The sequence below is a fragment of the Polypterus senegalus genome, chromosome 1 (assembly GCF_016835505.1).
Source record: "Polypterus senegalus isolate Bchr_013 chromosome 1, ASM1683550v1, whole genome shotgun sequence".
NCBI classification, from domain to species: domain Eukaryota; kingdom Metazoa; phylum Chordata; class Cladistia; order Polypteriformes; family Polypteridae; genus Polypterus; species Polypterus senegalus.
This window is the reverse complement of record NC_053154.1, coordinates 246,631,626-246,652,546: the sequence shown is the minus strand read 5'-3', so window position 1 is coordinate 246,652,546 and position 20,921 is coordinate 246,631,626. Positions and strand designations below refer to the sequence as shown.

Here is a 20,921-nt window from a genome sequence, read left to right as displayed (position 1 = left end):
AGGAGCTCTATTGTCCGGAGCTTTATGCCCCTGGTAGGGTCACCCAAGGCAAACTGGTCCTAGGTGAGGGATGACACAAAGAGCAATTCAACCAAACCTCCTATGAAGAACAAAAACCTTGGCCTGGAGTTAGGGCTCGATGGCGATCGCCTGGTGGCCGGGCCTGCACCCATGGGGCTCGGCTGTGCACAGCCCGAAGAGGCAACATGGGTCCTCCTTCCCATGGGCTCACCACCTGTAGGAGGGGCCAAGGAGGTCGGGTGCAGTGTGAGTTGGGTGGTGACTGAAGGCGGGGACCTTGGTGGTCCGATCCTCGGCTACAGAAGCTGGCTCTTGGGACGTGGAATGTCACCTCTCTGAAGGGGAAGGAGCCTGAGCAAGTGTACGAGGTCGAGAGGTTCCGGCTAGATATAGTCAGGCACACCTCAACGCACAGCTTGGACTCTGGAACCAATCTCCTTGAGAGGGGCTGGACTCTCTACCACTCTGGAGTTGCCCCTGGTGAGAGGCACCAAGTGGATGTGGGCATACTTATTGCCCCCTGACTTGGAGCCTGTTCATTGGAGTTTACCCCGGTGGACGAGAGGGTGGGCTCCCTCCACCTTCGGGTGGGGGGACGGGTTCTAACTGTTGTTTGTGCATATGCACTGAACAGCAGTTTGGAGTACCCACCCTTTTTGGAATCCCTAGAGGGTATGCTAGAGGGCATACCTTCTGGGGACTCCCTTGTACTGCTGAGAGACTTCAATGTTCATGTCGGCAATAACAGTGAAACCTGGAAGGGCGTGATTGGGAGGAATTGCTCCCCCGATCTGAACCCGAGCGGTGTTTTGTTATTGGACTTCTGTGATCGTCACGGATTGTCCATAACGAACACCATGTTCAAGCATAAGGGTGTTCATATGTGCACTTGGCACCAGGACACCATTGGCCTCAGTACGATGATTGACTTTGTGGTCGTGTTGTCGGACTTGCGGCCACATGTCTTGGACACTCGTGTGAAGAGAGGGGTGGAGCTGTCAACTGATCACCACCTGGTGGTGAGTTGGCTTCAATGGTGGGGGAGGATGCTGGTCAGGCCTGGTAGGCCCAAACGTGTTGTGAGGGTCTGCTGGGAACATCTGGCAGAGTCCCCTGTCTAAAGTAGCTTCAACTCCCACCTCCGGCAGAACTTCGACCACATCCCGAGGGAGGTGGGGGACATTGAGTCCGAATGGGCCATGTTCCGTGCCTCTATTGTTGAGGCGGCTGACCGGAGCTGTGGCCGTAAGGTGGTCGGTGCCTGTCGTGGTGGCAATCCCCGAACCCGTTGGTGGACACCAGCGGTGAGGGATGCTGTCAAGCTGAAGAAGGAGTCCTATAGGACCTTTTGTCCTGTGGGACTCTGGAGGCAGCTAATAAGTACCGGCAGGCCAAGCGGAATGCAGCTTTGGTGGTTGCTGAGGCAAAAACTCGGGCATGGGAGGAGTTTGGGGAGGCCATGGAGAACGACTTTCGGATGGCTTCTGGTCCACCATCCGGCGTCTCAGGAGGGGGAAGCAGTGCAGTGTCAACACTGTATATGGTGGGGATGGTGCGCTGCTGACCTCAACTCGAGACGTTGTGAGTTGGTGGGGGGAGTACTTCGAAGACCTCCTCAATCCCACTAACATGCCTACCAGTGAGGAAGCAGAGCCTGGGGACTCGGAGGTGGGCTCCCCCATCTCTGGGACTGAGGTCACCGAGGTGGTTAAAAAACTCTTTGGTGGCAGGGCCCCGGAGGTGGATGAGATATGCCCAGTGTTCCTCAAGGCTGTGGATGTTGTAGGACTGTCTTGGTTGACACGCCTCTGCAACATCGCATGGACATCGGGGACAGTGCCTCTGGATTGGCAGACCGGGGTGGTGGTCCCCCTCTTTAAGAAGGGGGACCAGAGGGTATGTTCCAACTACAGAGGGATCACACTCCTCAGCCTCCCTGGAAAAGTCTAAATCGGGGGTTCTGGAGAGGAGGGTCCATTGGATAGTCGAACCTCGGATTCAGGAGGAACAGTGTGGTTTTCGTCCTGGTCGCAGAACAGTGGACCAGCTCTACACCCTTAGCAGGGTCCTGGAGGGTGCATGGGAGTTTGCCCAACCAGTCTACATGTGTTTTGTGGACTTGGAAAAGGTGTTTGACACTATCCCTCGGGGAATCCTGGTGGTGGTGCTCCGGGAGTATGGGGTACCGAACCCCCTGATAAGGGCTGTTCGGTCCTTGTACAACAGGTGTCAGAGCTTGGTCCGCATCGCCAGCAGTAAGTCGAACCCGTTTCCAGTGAGAGTTGGCTGCCCTTTGTCACTGATTCTGTTCATAACTGTTATGGACAGAATTTCTAAGCGCAGCCAGGGTGTTGAGGGGGTTCGGTTTGGTGGACTCAGGATTGGGTCACTGCTTTTTACAGATAATGTAGTCCTGTTTGCTTCATTAGGCCGTGATCTTCAACTCTCTCTGAATCAGTTCACAGCTGAGTGTGAAGCGGCTGGGATGGGAATCAGCATCTCCAAATCCGAGACCATGGTCCTCAGCCGGAAAAGGGTGGAGTGCCCTCTCAGGGTTGGGAGCGAGATCCTGCCCCAAATGAAGGAGTTCAAGTATCTTGGGGTCCTGTTCACGAGTGAGGGAAGAATGGAGCTTGAGATCGACAGGCGGATCGGTGCGGCTTCCACAGTGATGAGGGCTCTGCATCGGTCTGTCGTGGTGAAAAAGGAGCTGAGCTGTAAGGCAAAGCTCTCAATTTACCAGTCGATCTATGTTCCTACCCTCAGCTATGGTCATGAGCTAATGGGTAGTGACCGAAAGAACGAAATCGTGAATACAAGCGGCTGAAATGAGTTTCCTTCGCAGGGTGTCTGGGCTTTCCCTTAAAGAAGCTTAGTCATCCGGGAGGGGCTCAGAGTAGAGCCGCTGCTCCTCTGCATCAAGAGGAGTCAGATGAGGTGGCTCGGGCATCTGATCAGGATGTCTCCTGGACGCCTCCCTAGAAAGGTGTTCCGAACATATCCAACCGGGAGGAGACCCTGTGGAAGACCCAGGACACGCTGGAGGGACTATGTCTCCCGGCTGGCCTGGGAACGCCTCGGGATTCCCCTGGAAGAGCTAGAAGAAGTGGCCGGGGAGAGGGAATTCTGGGCATTCCTGCTGAAGCTGCTGCCCCCGTGACCTGACCTCGGATATGCGGAAGAGGATGGATGGATGGATGGATGGATGGATGAAACCTTCTCCCAGTCAGGGTACACATATATCCTAATAGGTAACTAAGGCACTGGGCTCTAACTGTACATTTTGTGCTTTTCAAGTTGAGGTAATTTCTTCACAATCATTGTATTATATTAATTTAATACCTGAAACAGTTTTCTAACATGAAGCATTTTTATAAATTTAAAAAATACTGAGCTTGTGTTATGAATAAGTTCATTATGATGCTTCTTGCTATCTTAAGTTCACTTTTTTCTGAATCCGTACCATTGTTATTATTGGTTTTGAAGCTTTTTGAAAGCAATAATAATAATAAACTAGCCAACCCGCAGCGTACCATACGCATAATCAGGCCGGTTTTTTAATGATTTTTAATAAACATTGAGAAAATTAACATTTGAAAAATCGGTAATGTAATAAATCAGCAAGAAAAGCAACATTGTAACAATGCACGGAACGAACCAACACACAATCGTCCGTGACTGAAAACCGGTGGACCGTCCTCGCGCTTCTCCTGCCAGACGGAGGGATGGGGGTGCACGGCGCGGAGTGTGGAATGGGAGGAGAGGAGAAGGACGTCCATTCAGCTCCGTCCGTCATGCTAGTCTGCTGATTTCTCGTTCAGTATGCACTGCCCGCTCATGTACCCACCTCCAACTCGTCACTTGAGTCGTCGTATTTACACAGTCCAGATGTACCTGTGACTGATGTAGACTTTTCATTGCTCTGTGCGGTTTTGGCTGCTTTTCTAAATATAATCCACCAAGACACCCGACCACGGTAGTAGCGAGGTGGAAGGGGGGTGTGTACAAAGGGTTCGGACGCAACCAGTGAGAGCGTATGAGTCGCACTTAGTGGGAATTCCACGGTTTACAGCCCGAATGGGGTTCAACGGCTTACCCACGCCTCTCTGCACTGGGTAGACACACGGTCAATGTCATGCATAATTATTTATTGAATGCTAAACACTTCTGGAAAGACACGGTTGTCTAAAACGAGTTGGTGTAAGAATACAACAGTAAGCAAATGAAAAGATGGAACTCTGGAGAGAGCAAAATGCAACACAATAGTGAACCCACGGCATAACAAACGCTGCATAATTATTTATTGATGGTTGAACACTTCTGGAAAGACACAGTTGTCTAAAAAGGGAAGGTTTGAGGATACAACAGAAAGTGAATGAAAAGATGGAACTCTAGACTTTTCATTGCGCTGTGCGGTTTTGGCTGCCTTTCTATATATAATCCACCAAGACACCCGATCACAGTAGTAGCGAGGTGGGAGGGGGTTGTGAACAAAGTGCAGGAGCATCTAAGAAGACGCATGTTTGTCGCGGATGCGAATTGCTGTATGTAGCATGTAAAACAGTTTGCTATGGTGCATGCGTTCGTGCGTCGTAACCGAAAACTCGGTTTTTAAAGACTGCTTACTTCATTGTGTTTTAACCTCAGTTGTAAAGGAATGTTTTAAGGACCCCATTGGATACCCCTCGGTTTTGGCTGCTTTTCTATATATAATCCACCAAGATACCCGACCCCGGTAGGAGGGGGGTGTGCACAAAGGGTAGGGACGTAATGAGTGGGAGTGTATGAGTCACACTTAGTGGGAATTCCACGGCTTGCAGCCCGAATGGGGTTGAACGGCTTACCCACGCCTCTCTGCGCTGGGTAAACACACTGTCAATCTCATGCATAATTATTTATTGAATGCTAAACACTTCTGGAAAGACACAGATGTCTAAAACAAGTTGGTGTGAGAATACAACAGTAAGTGAATGAAAAGATGGAACTCTGGAGAGAGCAAAATACAACACAATAGTGAACCCGCGGCATAACAAATGCTGGAAGGCTCGGACGTGCACGTGGACTCTTACCACAGACGAAAGGGACTAACTGGGTGGTCGGTGAGTGTTTGCGTGCAGGCAAATGGACAAGCAGTGTGAATGCCTAGAGAGTGAGGGTAGACACCGGCCGGTAAAAAAGGAGTGTTGGTGGGCAGGAAAACGTCTTCCGTGTTCCTGCAGGAGCATCTAAGAAGACGCATGTTTGTCGCGAATGCGAGTAGCTGTATGTAGCGTGTAAAACAGTTTGCTATGGTGCATGTGGTCGTGCGTCGTAACCGAAAACTCGGTTTTTAAAGACTGCTTTCTTCATTGTGCTTTAACCTCAGTTGTAAAGGATTGTTTTAAGGATCCCATGGGATACCCCTCGCAAACTGTTTCACACGCTGCATATGGTGATTCACCTCCGCGAGAAACATGCCTCTATGAACAGTCAACGTAGATCGGAGGTGCATGACATGCACATGACATTAACCTGACCTGCACTGCATGTGGCCTCTACGACAGACGAATATAAATGGCGCCATTTTTTCTGTGTCGTTGCGTCCGAGTTCGTGGTCATGGCCCTGCGAGTTTTTTTCGTATCCAATGGCTTGGAGTTGGTGGGCATGGCTCCTTCCTGCATGCACCATAGCTGTCTCACTTGTCGGCGGCTTAGTGAATCCACGCCCCTTCCGGCGTGCTTTCCATGGTTGTCTTGCCTTAGTGAATTATATATATAGATAATAATAATAATAATAATAATAATAATAATAATAATAACATAATAAACTGTGGTGGACTGGCACCCTGCCCGGGGTTTGTTTCCTGCCTTGTGCCCTGTGTTGGGTGGGATTGACTCCAACAGACCCCCTTGACCCTGTAGTTAGGATATAGCGGGTTGGATAATGGATGGATGGATAATAATAATAATAATAATAATAATAATAATAATAATAATTTTTTTTATCATTTAAAATATATTTTTGCATCTTATTTTGATGCTATTTTGTTTTTTCACAGGTGCCTTTTACTGTTGCCATAGTGTCACTAAAAATGGGAGTGACTGATCTCTGATATCATCACTGAGTTGAGACACAAGTCATGCTGGAAATTTCCTGGCCAGTCTTGCAATTTTCTTTGTTTCTGAACTACGTTTTGCTGTGACCTTTAACTTTGATGTTTATATTTTGCACTCTCAATTTCATTATGTCCATCTTCCAATCCTTTTCTCCAGTTTTGTGTGAGGCAGTTTGGGGTTCACAGAGTAGGTGGCCTTGCCTATGTTGTAACATAGCTGAAGTTATGAGAATTTTTGTCTATGATGTGACATAGCAGGTCATGATAAAAGTATTGTTAGAAGAGGAAAAAATGAAATCATAAGACACTGCAGTTTATGTGCACAAACCTTTGCAAAAGTTATTTGAAACGGAAACCTTTAAAAACAAACAGCCAATCATATAGGTTATATAAAAAATATGCAAAAAACAACCAAAATATAATCAGATTCATGTCACATTTTCTTTCATGAGGAACTATGAAGGCTTTCTTGTGTCCTTTTGATTCTTTTTGAATATTTATCTTCATTCTTTAATGATATTTTCTGATTAGCTTTACCTGTGCTGCTACAGGAGTAACCTAAATAGACTGCATCCCAGGTTGAGCATGGGAAAGGTGCTAAATAAATAAAACATTATTATTATTATTATTATTAAATGTGAAATTGTAGGCAATGGTCATTTTTTAAATAATCAAACTGCTTCTTTTTCCAGCATTCTGGATGATTTTCTTGCTCAGATGTGGCATTGACATTGTTGTGGCTTTCAGGATTTTCTGCATACACACCATGATGAACGTGTAGTGGGTGTGATAAGGGATATATGTAGTTTTTGTTAATACTGCAGCTTAGCTCTCCTTCTTCTACTCTCTTTTTGCTTTTTTTCAATGATGACACATAATGAAGTTGTATAAAGTGAGCAATTAACCTAATCCCTCATGGTTTGATTATGGCAAGGGCTTACAGGGGCAATAGCCCAGGGCCTGACATGTAGGGGGTCCCCAAAAAATATTTTTCACAACTAATTTACTTGGATTGACTGGGACCTTGTCTGCTGAATTACTTCCTGAGAATTTGTTACATGTCCCGGTTAAGCAAGCTTTTTTCCCCAGCACTTCATAATGCTTTGTGAAGCTACAAACTCACTCCTAAAACTAAACATGTTAAATGTTACTTTAGTCCCCTGCATGCTGTTTCCTCCTCCACCTCTTTGCTCTGTTCTGTGCTTTCTGATCCTCGGGTGCAAACTCAAGTGAAAACTATTTTTTAATACAAGTCCAGGCTCAGTGAATCTATTTGTGCTTCACAATTGGAGTTACCGAATTAAGTATTATGTTTATTTGGCAAACACATTCATTTAGGCAATTCAAAAATTCTGCTACTAAGTAAAAAATAATACACAACAAATTTTACAAAAAAATCAGAAGGAATGTACGTTATAGTAAAAAAACGTAGCTTATGGATGGTAGATCAATTATGCAAAGCAGCCCGATGATTTGATACGTTTGCAGAGTGGGCACAGCTAGTCAATGAATAACATATAGAACTAAACTAAATGGGATTCTTTTCTCTCCAAAATTATAACACATTTAATCTTAATTATTATCTTTCATTTCTCCTCCGTTTTGTCTCCTCTGTATCCCCAAAAGATATATGGAGGTAGCGTTCCTGGATTTGCTCTTTAAACTGTAGATTTAAAAGCTGTTATAATAATAAAAGGAACATCTGAAATATGGCAGCTATTTACCATTATGTTTAATGAGAAAAGAAACCAGCTTTTGTTTGCTCTGATGAATGCTTAACAGTTGTAGCCACTTGTGTATGAGGCCATATTTTAAAGTTGTTTGTGTACACTGCAGTAAACCCAAGGGTGTCTTTTTTCAAATAAATCATTAGTTTCCATGTTGTCTGCTCTCTTTCATTATTTAAATATGCTATTTTCACATATATAGCCTGCGGCAAGCAGGGCGTCACAACTGAGTATATCTGTTTATAGCAAAGATTTTACCTGTGTCAAGCCACATAAAGTAAAAAAGCTCATTACCACTGATAGCTGAGTTTCAGTCCATTCTAATGATGTATGGTTGGCTATGATTGGCCATTCACATTACGTGTCACAGCTGTGCGTAAAGAGGGAAAAAAGGAAATAAATGGCATCCGAGATCGCTCATCGTTACACCAAAGCTTGAGTCAGATTCTGATCACAGTTTTGACTCCATTGAGAATGACACGATTGATGAAGGACTCGATGCTATCCTGGATTTAAAAGTTCTGATTTAGTATAACTTTGAAGTATACTTTATAGTTCAAGTGTCATGGTTTCAATTACCATACCTGGACACTGTCTGCTGCATGTTCTCACTATGTAAGTTTACTGAGCAGTACTCTTTCAATGTCACCTTACAGTGCAGGCAGTGTTTCTTAGCATACCCTTGAGTACCGTTATACCGTACTTGTTTCATATGAGAATCTCCTATTTGATTGAATGTCACTGTATAATGTTGATCATATTGCTGTGTCATTAGCACATGAGAGAAAAAATTTGCTTCAGCTAGTGGCTTGTTTATGCTATAATCCCTTTCCCCCACTGCCAAACACAAAACTAAAGCGATTGGCTGCACATGTGGTATTTTTTATTCAGGTTTTAATTGTGTTTTGCAAACAGGAAATAAAATCAAAGTATGGTATGATTAGAAACAAGATAAGAAATCTCACACAGCTCTGTTGATCCTTTCGGTGGTGGTGGTAGTTGAGAAACACTAGTTTAGGAATATGCATCTGTATGACTAGCTCTGTGCCCAGGGCTCTCAGGAACGGCATTGCCCACACTCCTGTAACTCAGCACTGGTATGAAAATGGATGTACATACTTAGTTCATTCCAGACGTGAAATGCAAGAAAAAAGAAACAACAACATGAAGAATAAATAAATAATGCCCTGAACCTCTGTGAGGCAACTGCAACAGAAGACAGGAGAAGATGTGTGAATTGAAGCACAAAAAAAATCTAGTGTTCAAAATGTAAGGGTTCTCTGTCTCTAGAGGTAAACAGAAATTGCTTCAAGGAATGGCATGAAAAATAATTTTAAAAGTAAAGGCTTGGACAAGTACATAATTATATGTATATAGTTACAAACTGTTTACTGGTTGCTTTAGAGTGATATATACTGTATGTGTGTGTGTATATGTATTTTTTTGAAAAAAGTAAAAAATATATAACTGCAAGTGCAATACCTGTTTTGAGGGATTGTTTAGCTACAAGAGACTAAATGTTTCCAAATGGGACACACCTTAAGCAAAATGGTGTAACTTTGCAATGATATGGGGTATGACATGTAAACTTGGCACCATTAATCCAGTAATTTGGAGAGAAATCCCTAAAGAACACATTTTTTGTGTTTGATTTACTTGATATTGGTGTAAACATAGGTTTAAATTCATATAAATGTCTCTCTTTTTAAAATTTTACTACTTTTCAGCCATTTACTGCCTGTTCCATATGCATCTTTTATTTTTGGGACAGTTATATACGGTTCTATAGTTGATTTTTCAATTCTTGGTTTGTTATGGTTACTTGATTACTTGTTATCTGTGAGGAAATGGCTAATTAATGCTATAAACATTGATACAGCATAGTTTGACTCCCATAATTTCAGAGTGTAAGCCCATATTCTTTCTATTCTTCAGATCTTTGCCGTTTGTTTCAAACCTAATACTCTGTAGTAGTCATTTGCTTCACACTGTATGTCTCTGAGACCTTGAGGTTAATGTGCACTCATAGTATTTTATGTAGGTAGGGTAAGAAAAATGTTTTCAGCCCACGGTCCCCCATCCCCAATAAGCCGGATCTGCCTCCCACTGCCCATATATTAAACTCCCAAAATCTCCAACTTCTGCATGATCAAAATCTGCCAATGTTTGAATTAATGTCATACTTAAGGGTTCATTTTGTTTTCTTACAGTTCCTACAAGGAGACAAAAAGTAGTTGGGGTTAAGAAAGTAAAAGGAGAACTAGAAGTAAAACTGAGATTTTTGAAAGCACTGGAACCATTTTCCCACCCATTCCTGCTGAAAGTAACAAACATACTTTTTATAGTAAACTTAGCATTTTCTGATGGTAAAGCACATAGGATGAAATGTCAGAACATAGGCATAGAAAATGGATGAATGAAAGGATGAGTGCATAATCTGATCCATGCTGTTTGTGTGTGTATTTTAATGTTGACAATGGTATTAGAATTGCTGTCAGAGTGTGTTTTTCTCTGACTTTTGCTTCATTCCTCCAAAGGAAAATATTTTCTGCCATTTTTTTAAATTTAATGAGTTCTGCCTTTTCATCAATTACTATGTTGCACCTTTAGAATTGAAAGCATGGGAAGGTAAAGGCATTTGTGATGGCTGTGTGGAGTAATGGCTAGGGCATTAGACTTTAAACCACTGTGTCAGTATATTTCACACAACTGCTGACACACTGTGGGATTTTAAGCTGGTTTTTTTAGAAAGATGATAATGGATGTACTCCTGTGACTATCCACACCATCAACAATCTTGAGAAAATTAAATTGGAAGCTTCTGACCACCTAGTTAATTGACCAGGGGCTTCATTTATAAAGCTTGTGTATGCACAAAAAGAGGCTTGAAATGTGAATATATAATTTCCCATACAAATGTCAGGAATTATAAAAAAAAGCTTTTTTGTCAGTTTATATTGGCTACCTGTTGTCACTTCTAAGGTAACTGGCCAACAGTTCAGAAATATTACCCATTACCCATTAGTCATTAGTCAGCCATGAGCTGACCGAGGAGGTGGTGTACACCTAGTTTTTGTATGGTGTAGGTGTACATACATTAAACATGACATATTTTTGGCAATATAATGAGGCAATTTGCAGCTGTTTCCATTTCTCCGAATGTAATGGGAATATCTTACTGCGCCCATATTGCAATAAGGGCATCTAGCTAGAATGAAGCTGCTTTTTTCAACCGCAAACTGTTACATTCTATTAATACACAAATCATAAGTGACACAAAGATGAAACTGGCAAACATCACAACTCTGTGGTCTGGGTCAACCCTTGATTCATTTATTTTGAGGCAAACTGGCTTTGGAGGATGTATATGGTGGCTGGCTTGCTGGTAAAGTAATTGACTGAAGCGTCAGTTTTTCATATGTTCCATACTCTTCACTGTATCAGCAATAATGTCATTACATGTGCCAGGCTTTGGTGGCTATCTGCTCAGACACAGGAACCTTATGCTCTTCCTGGACCTCCAGATGTCAGAGGAAAGGTGCTATAATGATCTTGCATGCTCAGTTGGAGTGCAGAGGCAGATGTTCTTGAATGTAGATGGCAGGGTTTTTATATATGAGGAGGAAGGCTGCTCTACCAGCCATGCATAAAGTGTATATAAGGTTGATTAGCATTGAGGTGTGTTCATGAATGCATATTTACAAGTCAATTGTGGTTTATAGAGTATGTTGTGTAAAAATGTGTGTACAACAGCTTTTATTAATTGTATTTTGTATGGCATATGCATTTGTTTGGCTTGCAAATATTTTTACACTCAAATCCAGAACAAAGTTTTATCAATGAGGTTCCTGACCTAGCCCTTTTTGATTTGGTCTGCTGAAAGGCCATTGATCTGTGGTTGGAAATGAGGTGAAAGATGTGGTGCATAAGTTTTCACAGAAGCATGTAGGCTAGTGGAATAAGTGTAAAGAGAAGCAGAACTACAGTATATTGAGAAGTGAGGGATTTTTAAATATCTTATGATGGACGGCGGGGAATCGTGCCCTGTCGGAAAGCCTGGGAGAGCAGGTCACCAGGAAAAGGGCAAGCCATTCCCTGGGACATGAAAGGACAGCCACCCTGGGTTACATTGGAGCCACGAGCATGGGGCTGTAATACTCAAACCTGTTGGGTTACGTGACCATCACCAGGGGCCTCTGGGATAATTCAGGAGCCATTGTCTGGAGCACTTCTGCCTCGGCCAGAAATGCTGCCAGAAGAGGAGCTGGATTTAAAACGCAGCACTTCCACCACACCCGGGAGTGCTGCCAGGACTTAATTGAGGAACACCTGGAGTACTTCTGGGTGAGGTATAAAAGGGGCTGCCTCACTCCACTCAGGGAGCCGGAGTCGGGTGGAAGAGGACAGAGCTTGCCGGAGAGGAATGGAGGCAGTGAAGAAAAGAAAAGAAAACATAAGGATTCAGTTATTGAGAATATTTAGGTTTGCATTGTGTGTTGCAAGAAAAGTAAAAACAAAACGGGTGTGTTTTGAGGACATTCTGAGTCCATCTGGTTTATAGTCTGCGGGTCAAACTCCACAATCTCTAAAATAAACAAAAAAACTAATTTGAAAGTTTTTGACCATTATATGTTAAGAAAGGTAAATTTGGTTAAGGGCATTAACGTTCCTTAACAATAGTGAAGGGTTCATTTCAATATTAGTCCCAAAATAATGCTGAATAAACTTAATGATTTCAAAACTGCAAATGAAACAGAACACAACACAGAGATCCACAAATGAGAGCAGCACGAGAAAAGCAGAAAATGTGGTCATTCAGTTTAAGTTTTATGATTTATTTATAACTTTGTTCATCAAATTTACTGAAGGCCATTACCATGGGGCAGTAATTACCACTGCTGTCTTATGTGTTTAAATCATGGCCAGCCCTCAGTATTTGTGGAGCTTATACATTTTTTTCCTATGCTCACATGAGATTGGCTCTAGGTACTGCATTTTGCCCTAATAAAACAAAGATGACATCTCTTGTTTGGCCTGATATGTGTACATGTTCAAATATATCCAGTGATGGATTAGCGCCCTGTTCAGGGTTGATAACTGCCTTCTGCCTGATGATGATTTGATAGACTCTGGCTCCCCATGACCCTGCAATACCATACAGCAATTTGGTTCAGAAAATGGACGGATAAATGTGATGCTTAATGGGTATGGCAGCTGGCATATGCTGTTTTTAGTACACTGTGTGGTACTTTCAGTGTATTGTAACTTGACATATGCAGCATGAAATGATGGAGGGAATGCTGTCAAAATGACACAATAATAATAATATTTACAACAGATTTAAGGGAATAGGCCACAAAACAAAATAGGTTCATGCCCCAAAACAGATATTAAACACAAAACCAAACTATTCAGTAACAATTCCTTGGTTTCCAAAAATATCAACCATAGAGATTAAGGCAAATGTAAGAAAGAGAGTTAATGACGTAACAATAGTTTCTAATTCCCTTTTTTTAAAAATGTTTCTTAAAAGATTTCTATTCATGTTTATTAAAACGGTAAACAAGGAAAGAACACTCTCAACCATTTTCTGGAATGCAATGCTGTATACCAGGCAAAATTATAACCATTGACATCCTTTCCAAAATTGAAATCTTACTGTATTAACTGTAGCATTAAAATTGAAATGTTCTTGACATTACATTTCTGGTAAAGCCAAGATCAGAATGCTTGAAAATATTCAGTATCACTGAGAACTGAGTTAGGTATTATCCACAGCTATCTGTTGAGAGTCCTGGAAAACAACAGGGTTAATCTGAGGAACAATCCTGAGGCATTCTTCCATGAATAAAATATAGCGCTTTGAGAGATATTTACTGTTCGATATCTGCCATCTTCAATCTCATGCCCAGACATACTAGATTCTTGATCAATAAGCCAACGTTCGACAGCCTGGAAGAACACATGAAATGAATTATCACATTAACTGTTGTGAAATGTTCTTTTTGTAAATAAAGGGCCATGCAGGTGGGGTTTCATAAATATACAGCGTTTTTTGAGAGACATTACTGAGTACTGAGCAGCAGAAGCCTTACAGAGAGCAGCAGAGAATGCTAAAATACAAGATTCAATTCAGACACAGAATCTTGACCATTGGCTAATGCTCTCTGGCAGGTTTGTTGCTTGGCAAACAAAAAAGTAAATACAATAGTCTCTAGGGCAATTCAAAATCTCACTTAATGGTGTGTAAAATAAAAAGTCAACAACCTGTGTGATATAATTCTTTTTGCCCACATTCATGTTATCTCACAAAACGCTTGGTATATTTATAAGGAATGGAGATGACTGGATGATTCCAAAGAATTCAATCCACCTGGCCAGAAAGGAAAAAAATACAGAAAAAACACTATGTTGCACATGTATTTTATGACTTTTATATTTCATTCAAGGTGATGTGTCACTTGGTGAGAAAAAGCTCTCACATAGCTGATGTTGCGTCAACATGCACCCAGAAGAGAATCAGCAAAGACAGGTACGTGAAAGCACAAGTATTTACTAACAAACACATGAAATGGTAACATTAGCTTATAAGTTTCATTTGTCGGTGTGCTTGTGGTCAGTCTATGAATAAATTTCAGAGTGGTGTAATATTTTCCCAATAGAGCTGCCACGGCAGGTAGACTTGGCACCACACAGTGTTGGGGTCCCAGGTTTAACACTGTTCTACGATACCTTTTGTAGTTCCTGTGTTTAAGCACATTTTCTCCAGGGAGTCCAGTTTTCCCACACTTAGTCTTTTAACTGTGCCTGTATGTGCCTGATGGAGTGTGTGATTCTGCTGTCATAGATTCTTAACGCAGAAACTGCACGGCTGACACTGACAGGTGACTAAACTAATAAGCTCTACTACAAATGGCAAAAGCTTGTAATATTTGTTAGTCTTCCTAACTAAATTTCTACTGACCTGCACTTTAAAACAATGCACATTTTTCCCATGTCTGTTTAGATTTCCCAGGTTTCTGGAACTCGGAGGCAAAAGTGCTAACCACTATGCCACTCATTCACCTATCCATTTTATTTTATTAACTCACTGATTTTATCACAGAGTCTTGTAACCTACGCGGCCAGTACTGTTTGCAAAGTAGGAACCAACCTGAGACAAAGTACCTCTTCAATACACGGCTTATTCACCCAGAAGGAGCTCCTTTGAGTTGTCACTTAAATAGTCTGACTCAGAAGAGTGCTCTACTCTATGTAAAGAAACATACAATCACTTAAATAAATAAGCTATAATGAAAACCTGAATAAAAAAAAAAGTAATATACTATTCTAAAAATTATATTGTACCGTTGTTAAACCTACTTAATCCAGTTCCGAGTCGCAGGGGAATAGAGCCCGCAGTGGGTGCAAGGCAGAAGCCAGTAAGACTCACTCACATACAAACAAACTCCAACATGTGACCAATTTCTGGGTGCCAATTAACCTAGTATGTACCACAGGAAAGTGGGCGGAAAACCCATACACAGAGCGGGTTCAAGCTACACACAGACAACTTCTAGGCATATGATTTGAACCCAGGATGATAGAGCTATGAGGTGGCAGTGCTCATCACTATGTCTGTTTTACAATACAATAGCCCTAAAAAGGAAAAAAAGTTTTATATAGTGATTACAAAATGCATTTTTAAAAATGTATACTATGCAGGGTGCTCCATAGTACCAACACTCATATAAACACATATTTTATTTTCTTATGGTTCTTCAAAAGCTTTTGTTTTGGTTTAAGTTGCCCTCCTTCACACAGCAAACCAATGAATGTGGCACAAAGAGTGATCTCGAACATCCTCTGGCCACTGACCAGTACGAGAAAAAGCACTGCTGGCTACAATGGTTACATTTTTATGAAAGGCCTACCATTTATTAAAGGCACATGGTGCATTCTTTTCACACCAAGATGCTTGTGAGCAAGGTCAACTGGCTAGAATGCTACTTCTAAAACTACCTTTACAAATAAAAACATACTGCATGTATATCTACTGGATGTATTATGCAAACTGAATTTGCTATTCAAATATACATGAAAGAAGAACCTAGTCAAGCACAAATGATTCAGTTTCAGATGATAAATGAGAAAACAATACAGGAGTCGCCTCTCAGCTTCTGAAAATGAAGACAACTGCACAATGAAATCCAACACCCCATGAATTAAGCCAACTGAAAATTCGTGATAAATCCAAAACATACTGTAAAGGGTAACAGTTAGTAGTGCTACAAAACAGGAAAACATTGATAGGAATGAAGCAGAAATGTGTAGAAATGCAGATCTTACTTGAACTGGATACTCTGTTGCTTCCTCCACTGCCATTTTTTCTTGCAGCTCAGAGTGAAACCTGATGATTCAATTAGTTACCAGTGGGATTAGGGAGTGCACGGTGACATTATGTAGCTGCTAAAAATACCTGCTCAGAGTAAATGTAAATACTATCCCTTCACTAATCTTTCTTTCCTCTTCGTTTCCGTCCTCCTCTCCCTCTCCCAATCCCTCTCCCTCTCCCTCTCTTTACAGTGCTGCTGCAGGGAGAGCCCACGCTGAACAAAAATAAGCTAGAGCAATGCAACATCAACAAAGCTGCCGTGCATCGGCATGGCCTCTCAGACCTCTTTACTTGAGTGGACCCCGGCCCAGGATTCCAAGCTCACTTACCATATTTGTAGGCCCTATTTAGTCATTGTATATGCAATCATGATATGTAGTGTACCAAAATAGTAGCAGTATCAGATGCTTTGCAAATGCCCAGCCTGCTAGCCTGCCTGGAATCATTTCTAAACTAGCATTACGCACATTGTGCTTATCAGCAAATAAGCCCCCACCGCACCGCACTCCACCCAGTAGCACAATGAAAGAACAACTAAATGTTCTGGTCAGGTGAAAGCCAGATAGACTAGTGCTGGCTAAATACTGCACAAACTCATCTGCTGGAGCTTAGGAGGATTAGAGAGCATTTCCCGTGCATGAGCCCAGAAAGCATGATAAAGCTGCTATAGATAAGATATTAATCAACATGGCATAACAAGTTATTATTAGCAAAAATACAAACAAGTTGATTTATACAGGAAAAGAAAATTAAATCAATTTTGTAATAATAACAATAACCACAAAACACTGTCAGGCAGTGTGTCACTAAAGACTACTGATTCTCTCTCTGTCCTAACTTAGTAGGTGACACCTCCTAAACTCCAGGTGTTAACATTATACTGTCTGCAAAGAAATGTACTGTATCCATGTAATTTAACTTGGGCAAAGATATTTGACAAATAAATAATTCATTTTAATTGAAAGCAGCAATTTCAGAGATCCCACTACACTTTCCAAACACATGACACACAGAAGATGGGTTGAGCCACCTTATTTCTGACAGGGATCTCCCATTACTTACTTTAGAAAAGCTACATTTTTGATGCCTCCAACTGAATATACGTGAACACAGCCTGGTTTAGAGCAGGACAGTTGTATACTAAAACCCTAAGATATTGGGGCAAATCTGAATTTGATTTCTGACATTTTGAAAGTGGACATCCATCCATCCATCAATCCATCTTCTTCTGCTTATCCGAGGTCGGGTCTTGGGGACAGCAGCTTGAGCAGAGAGGCCCAGACTTCCCTCTCCCCAGCCACTTCTTCCAGCTCTTCCGGGAGAATCCCGAGGCGTTCCCAGGCCAGCCGGGAGACATAGTTCCTCCAGAGTGTCCTGGGTCTTCCCCGGGTCCTCCTCCCGGTTGGACGTGCCCGGAACACCTCACCAGGGAGGCATCCAGGAGGCATCCTGATCAGATGCCCAAGCCACCTCATCTGACTCCCCTCGATGCGGAGGAGCAGCGGCTCTACTCTGAGCCCCTTCCGGATGACTGAGTTTCTCACCCTATCTTTAAGGGAAAGCCCAGACACCCTACGGAGGAAACTCAGCTGATTGTATTCGCAATCTCGTTTTTTAGGTCACTACCCATAGCTCATGACCATAGGTGAGGGTAAGAACATAGATCGAATGGTAAATTGAGAGCGTTGCCTTACAGCTCAGCTTCTTTTTTCTCCCCATGACAGACCGATGCAGAGCTTGCATCACTGCGGGAAATTGGAGAGTGAAAACGTTTTGTTTTTCTCCTTTATGCAATTAGCTTGGATAATTTTTCTCTTCAACTCAGAAAATATAATCATGTTTAGAGTCAGTTTAGACTACAGTCTAAAGCAGGGGCAGGCAAAGTCAGTCCTGGAGGGCCACAGTGGCTGCAGGTTTTTGTTCCAACCCAGTTGCTTAGTTAAAAAAATTATTATTTAATTATTTAATTATTTAATTTCAGGGCTCGTTAGTGCTTTAACTCTGCCATGTCAGGTTATTCTCATATCCTAGATTTTTTTTCCTTTCTAAGGATATCATCCAAATGATTTGAAGTCTAAAACAGATGAGTAATTCTCAGTCATTTACTTTTTTTCTTCATTTTCATTCCAAGTATTTAATTAAACCAAATAGTGCATGTATAAACACACACAGGTATAAATGGTAACCAGCAAAATGGAGAAATGCTGAATTTCTTTTGTCATTTGCATCTGATTGCTACTAAGGTGTGATTAAAAACCAAGAATACAGCTGTTTAAGACTAAAATAAGCAATAAGGGTTCAAAATCTTAACGAGTGAGACAACTAAAATGAAGCAGAAGTGGTACTTGAGCAATAAGGGCTTCTTATGAAGTAAATGGGTTGGAACAAAAACCTGCAGCCACTGCGGCCCTCCAAGAATGACTTTCCCACCCCTGGTCTAAAGTAACTGGATAGAGAGACATATGAAGAATTGGTTTCTTCTGCTGTATTAATGTAAATAAAAGCATACTTTATGGTAGGGGAATCAGCACAAATAATAACAAAGGTAAATAAAAACTTGACTGTGCTTCACTACAGAGTTTTCCTCTTCTGTGTCTCTAGTGTAATGGCTCATCAGCCTGTCTACTGAAAACCACTCTCCTCAACAGTCTCAAATCACCTCCTTGTCTCTCACTATAATACCACTGATAGCACTCCATTCTTGAAAGTTACTTTAATCCAGTCTCACCTTCTGATGTGTATTCAGTAAGCATTGGGGGGTACAGACATTTTTACACATCAGAATTTATATCTGGACTGACGTGGAAGCACTCATAGAAGCTGGCTGTCCTGTGAAATTCAATAGTCTCCAGGCCAGAGAGTTCTCTGGTAGCTTTTTGATCTTTTAAATTCTTAAGATTTAATAGTTTTTGTGCTGCAAGTGCTCAACTGCACATTAGTAAGTTTTCATTTTTTCCACTGCAGCTCACATGTTGCCAGCTACTTCGTGGTTTAATAATGCTGGTTTCCTCAGAGGCCTTTATCTGAGTCCTTTTGCCAACAATAAAGTGTCTAACATGAGGGGTTTGAGGATCCTGAAAAGTATGCACAAGGTTTGTGGCCACCTACTGAACTTTTTTCTGTAAAAAAAAGTCATGGTTTGGGTTAACAGAAAACTCTATTATTCAATAAAAGGTCCAGTCCCTAGAAAATTTCCATAAACATAAGCTTACAAAACAAATCAGTGGTCAAACTAGACATAAACATTTACACATTAACACCTGAACCTCTAAGGACTGTTTAAATTGCATGAATGCCAGGGCATCAAACGTACAGACGCCAAGATGTTCTGTATACTGTACTTTATTTCTCAAATTTACAGCTTTGTTCATATATGTTCAACTGTAATATTATTTTGAATTATACTAGATCTGGGCCTGGGAATCTCCCATGTTGGCATTCATGGGATTCCTGACAATGTTTTGTTAATTTATCCCTTTGACCTGGGAATTGAAATATAAATTCCTGGAACAGCTAATACATTTGAAAAGTGGTTTTATTCTTTTTCACAATTTCACCTGGTACAGAATGCAAGCCCCAACTGCCACAGACTAATCCCTCTCTACTGGATCAGTAAAACAGTTTTAATTGCAGGTTTGCAAAGCTCCCCTCCAGCATTCAGGACATTAAAGCACCTGACATACAAGTCTCTCTCTTATAGTGTAAATACATCTGTCCCCTACACACTTCTGAGCTTGAAGTTTATTTACTTTTCTGGAGAAAAAGGTACGTTTCTGCCACCACACTAAGGAAATGCTCACCCAGTCTTTGGCTCAATGCAAAGGCCCAGCCTGTGTCAAAGAATCCACAATCAACCCTGTGCAAAGAAGCAAAATATTTCCTGTCTTAATGACTACTGGCCAGTGGGACTGACCTCTGTAGTAATGAAAACATTTGAATATCTCATTCTTCAGCATATCACATCTGTCACAAATTCTCTCCTTTACTCACTACAGTTTTTTTTACTGTACCACCAGCTGAAGATACAATTTACATGGCTATCCACTACATATTGCAGCATCTAGGCTCTCCAGCTATTTATGCCAGGATATTATATTTGGATTTCAGTTCTGCACAATTATAACAGAGCTCCCCCATAGCAAATGTCTTAGTATGAATCTGGATTATTTCCCAAGTCCCTGGATCCCTGATATTCTAAGGAACAGATGTCAGACAGTGAAAACGGGAGGAGATCAGTCAGGGCCCCTGATTCTGAGCACAGGATCCCCTCAGGGCTGAGTTCTGTCTCCTCTCCTTTTCTCTCCCTATGCCAATGACTGAACTTCTAGTGAACCCATCTGAAGTTTGTTGATGACACCATCCTGTTTGGCCTGATCACAGATATGGATGAGGTGCATTATTGAAAGGACGTGGATCATCTGGCCTCCTTCAATAATCTTAACTTGAATTCCTTGAAAATGGCAGACATGGTAATGAATTTTAGAAGAAACTCTTCACTTTCTATGCCTCTAGTTATAAATGATGTCACTGTGAATCATTTAAATTTCCTGGCACAGCTTATCACTCACAGTTTGAACTGGGATGAAAACACAATTGCTCTTATCAAAACAGCTCAGCAATTTAGTTTTTTTTCTCCATCAGCTTAAAAATTTGAATCTGTCCCAAGCAGTGCTGGTACAGTTTTATAGAGCTGTTACTGAAAGT

The 20,921-nt window shown here is 41.7% G+C and overlaps 1 protein-coding gene across 10 annotated transcripts in view; it reads right to left on the bottom strand.

The window, feature by feature from the left end:
* Positions 1-20,921, bottom strand: part of ank3b (ankyrin 3b) — a 633,883-nt gene that overhangs the window by 237,149 nt on the left and 375,813 nt on the right. For 4 of the 10 annotated variants that reach the window (XM_039771378.1, XM_039771420.1, XM_039771428.1 and 1 more), the window contains exon 2: positions 13,721-13,795. The exons of the other annotated variants lie outside the window; for them this stretch is intronic. In XM_039771378.1, coding sequence (XP_039627312.1) covers positions 13,721-13,795 — 75 coding nt within the window. The remainder of the gene's footprint in view (positions 1-13,720; positions 13,796-20,921) is intronic. 10 annotated transcript variants of the gene reach the window in all.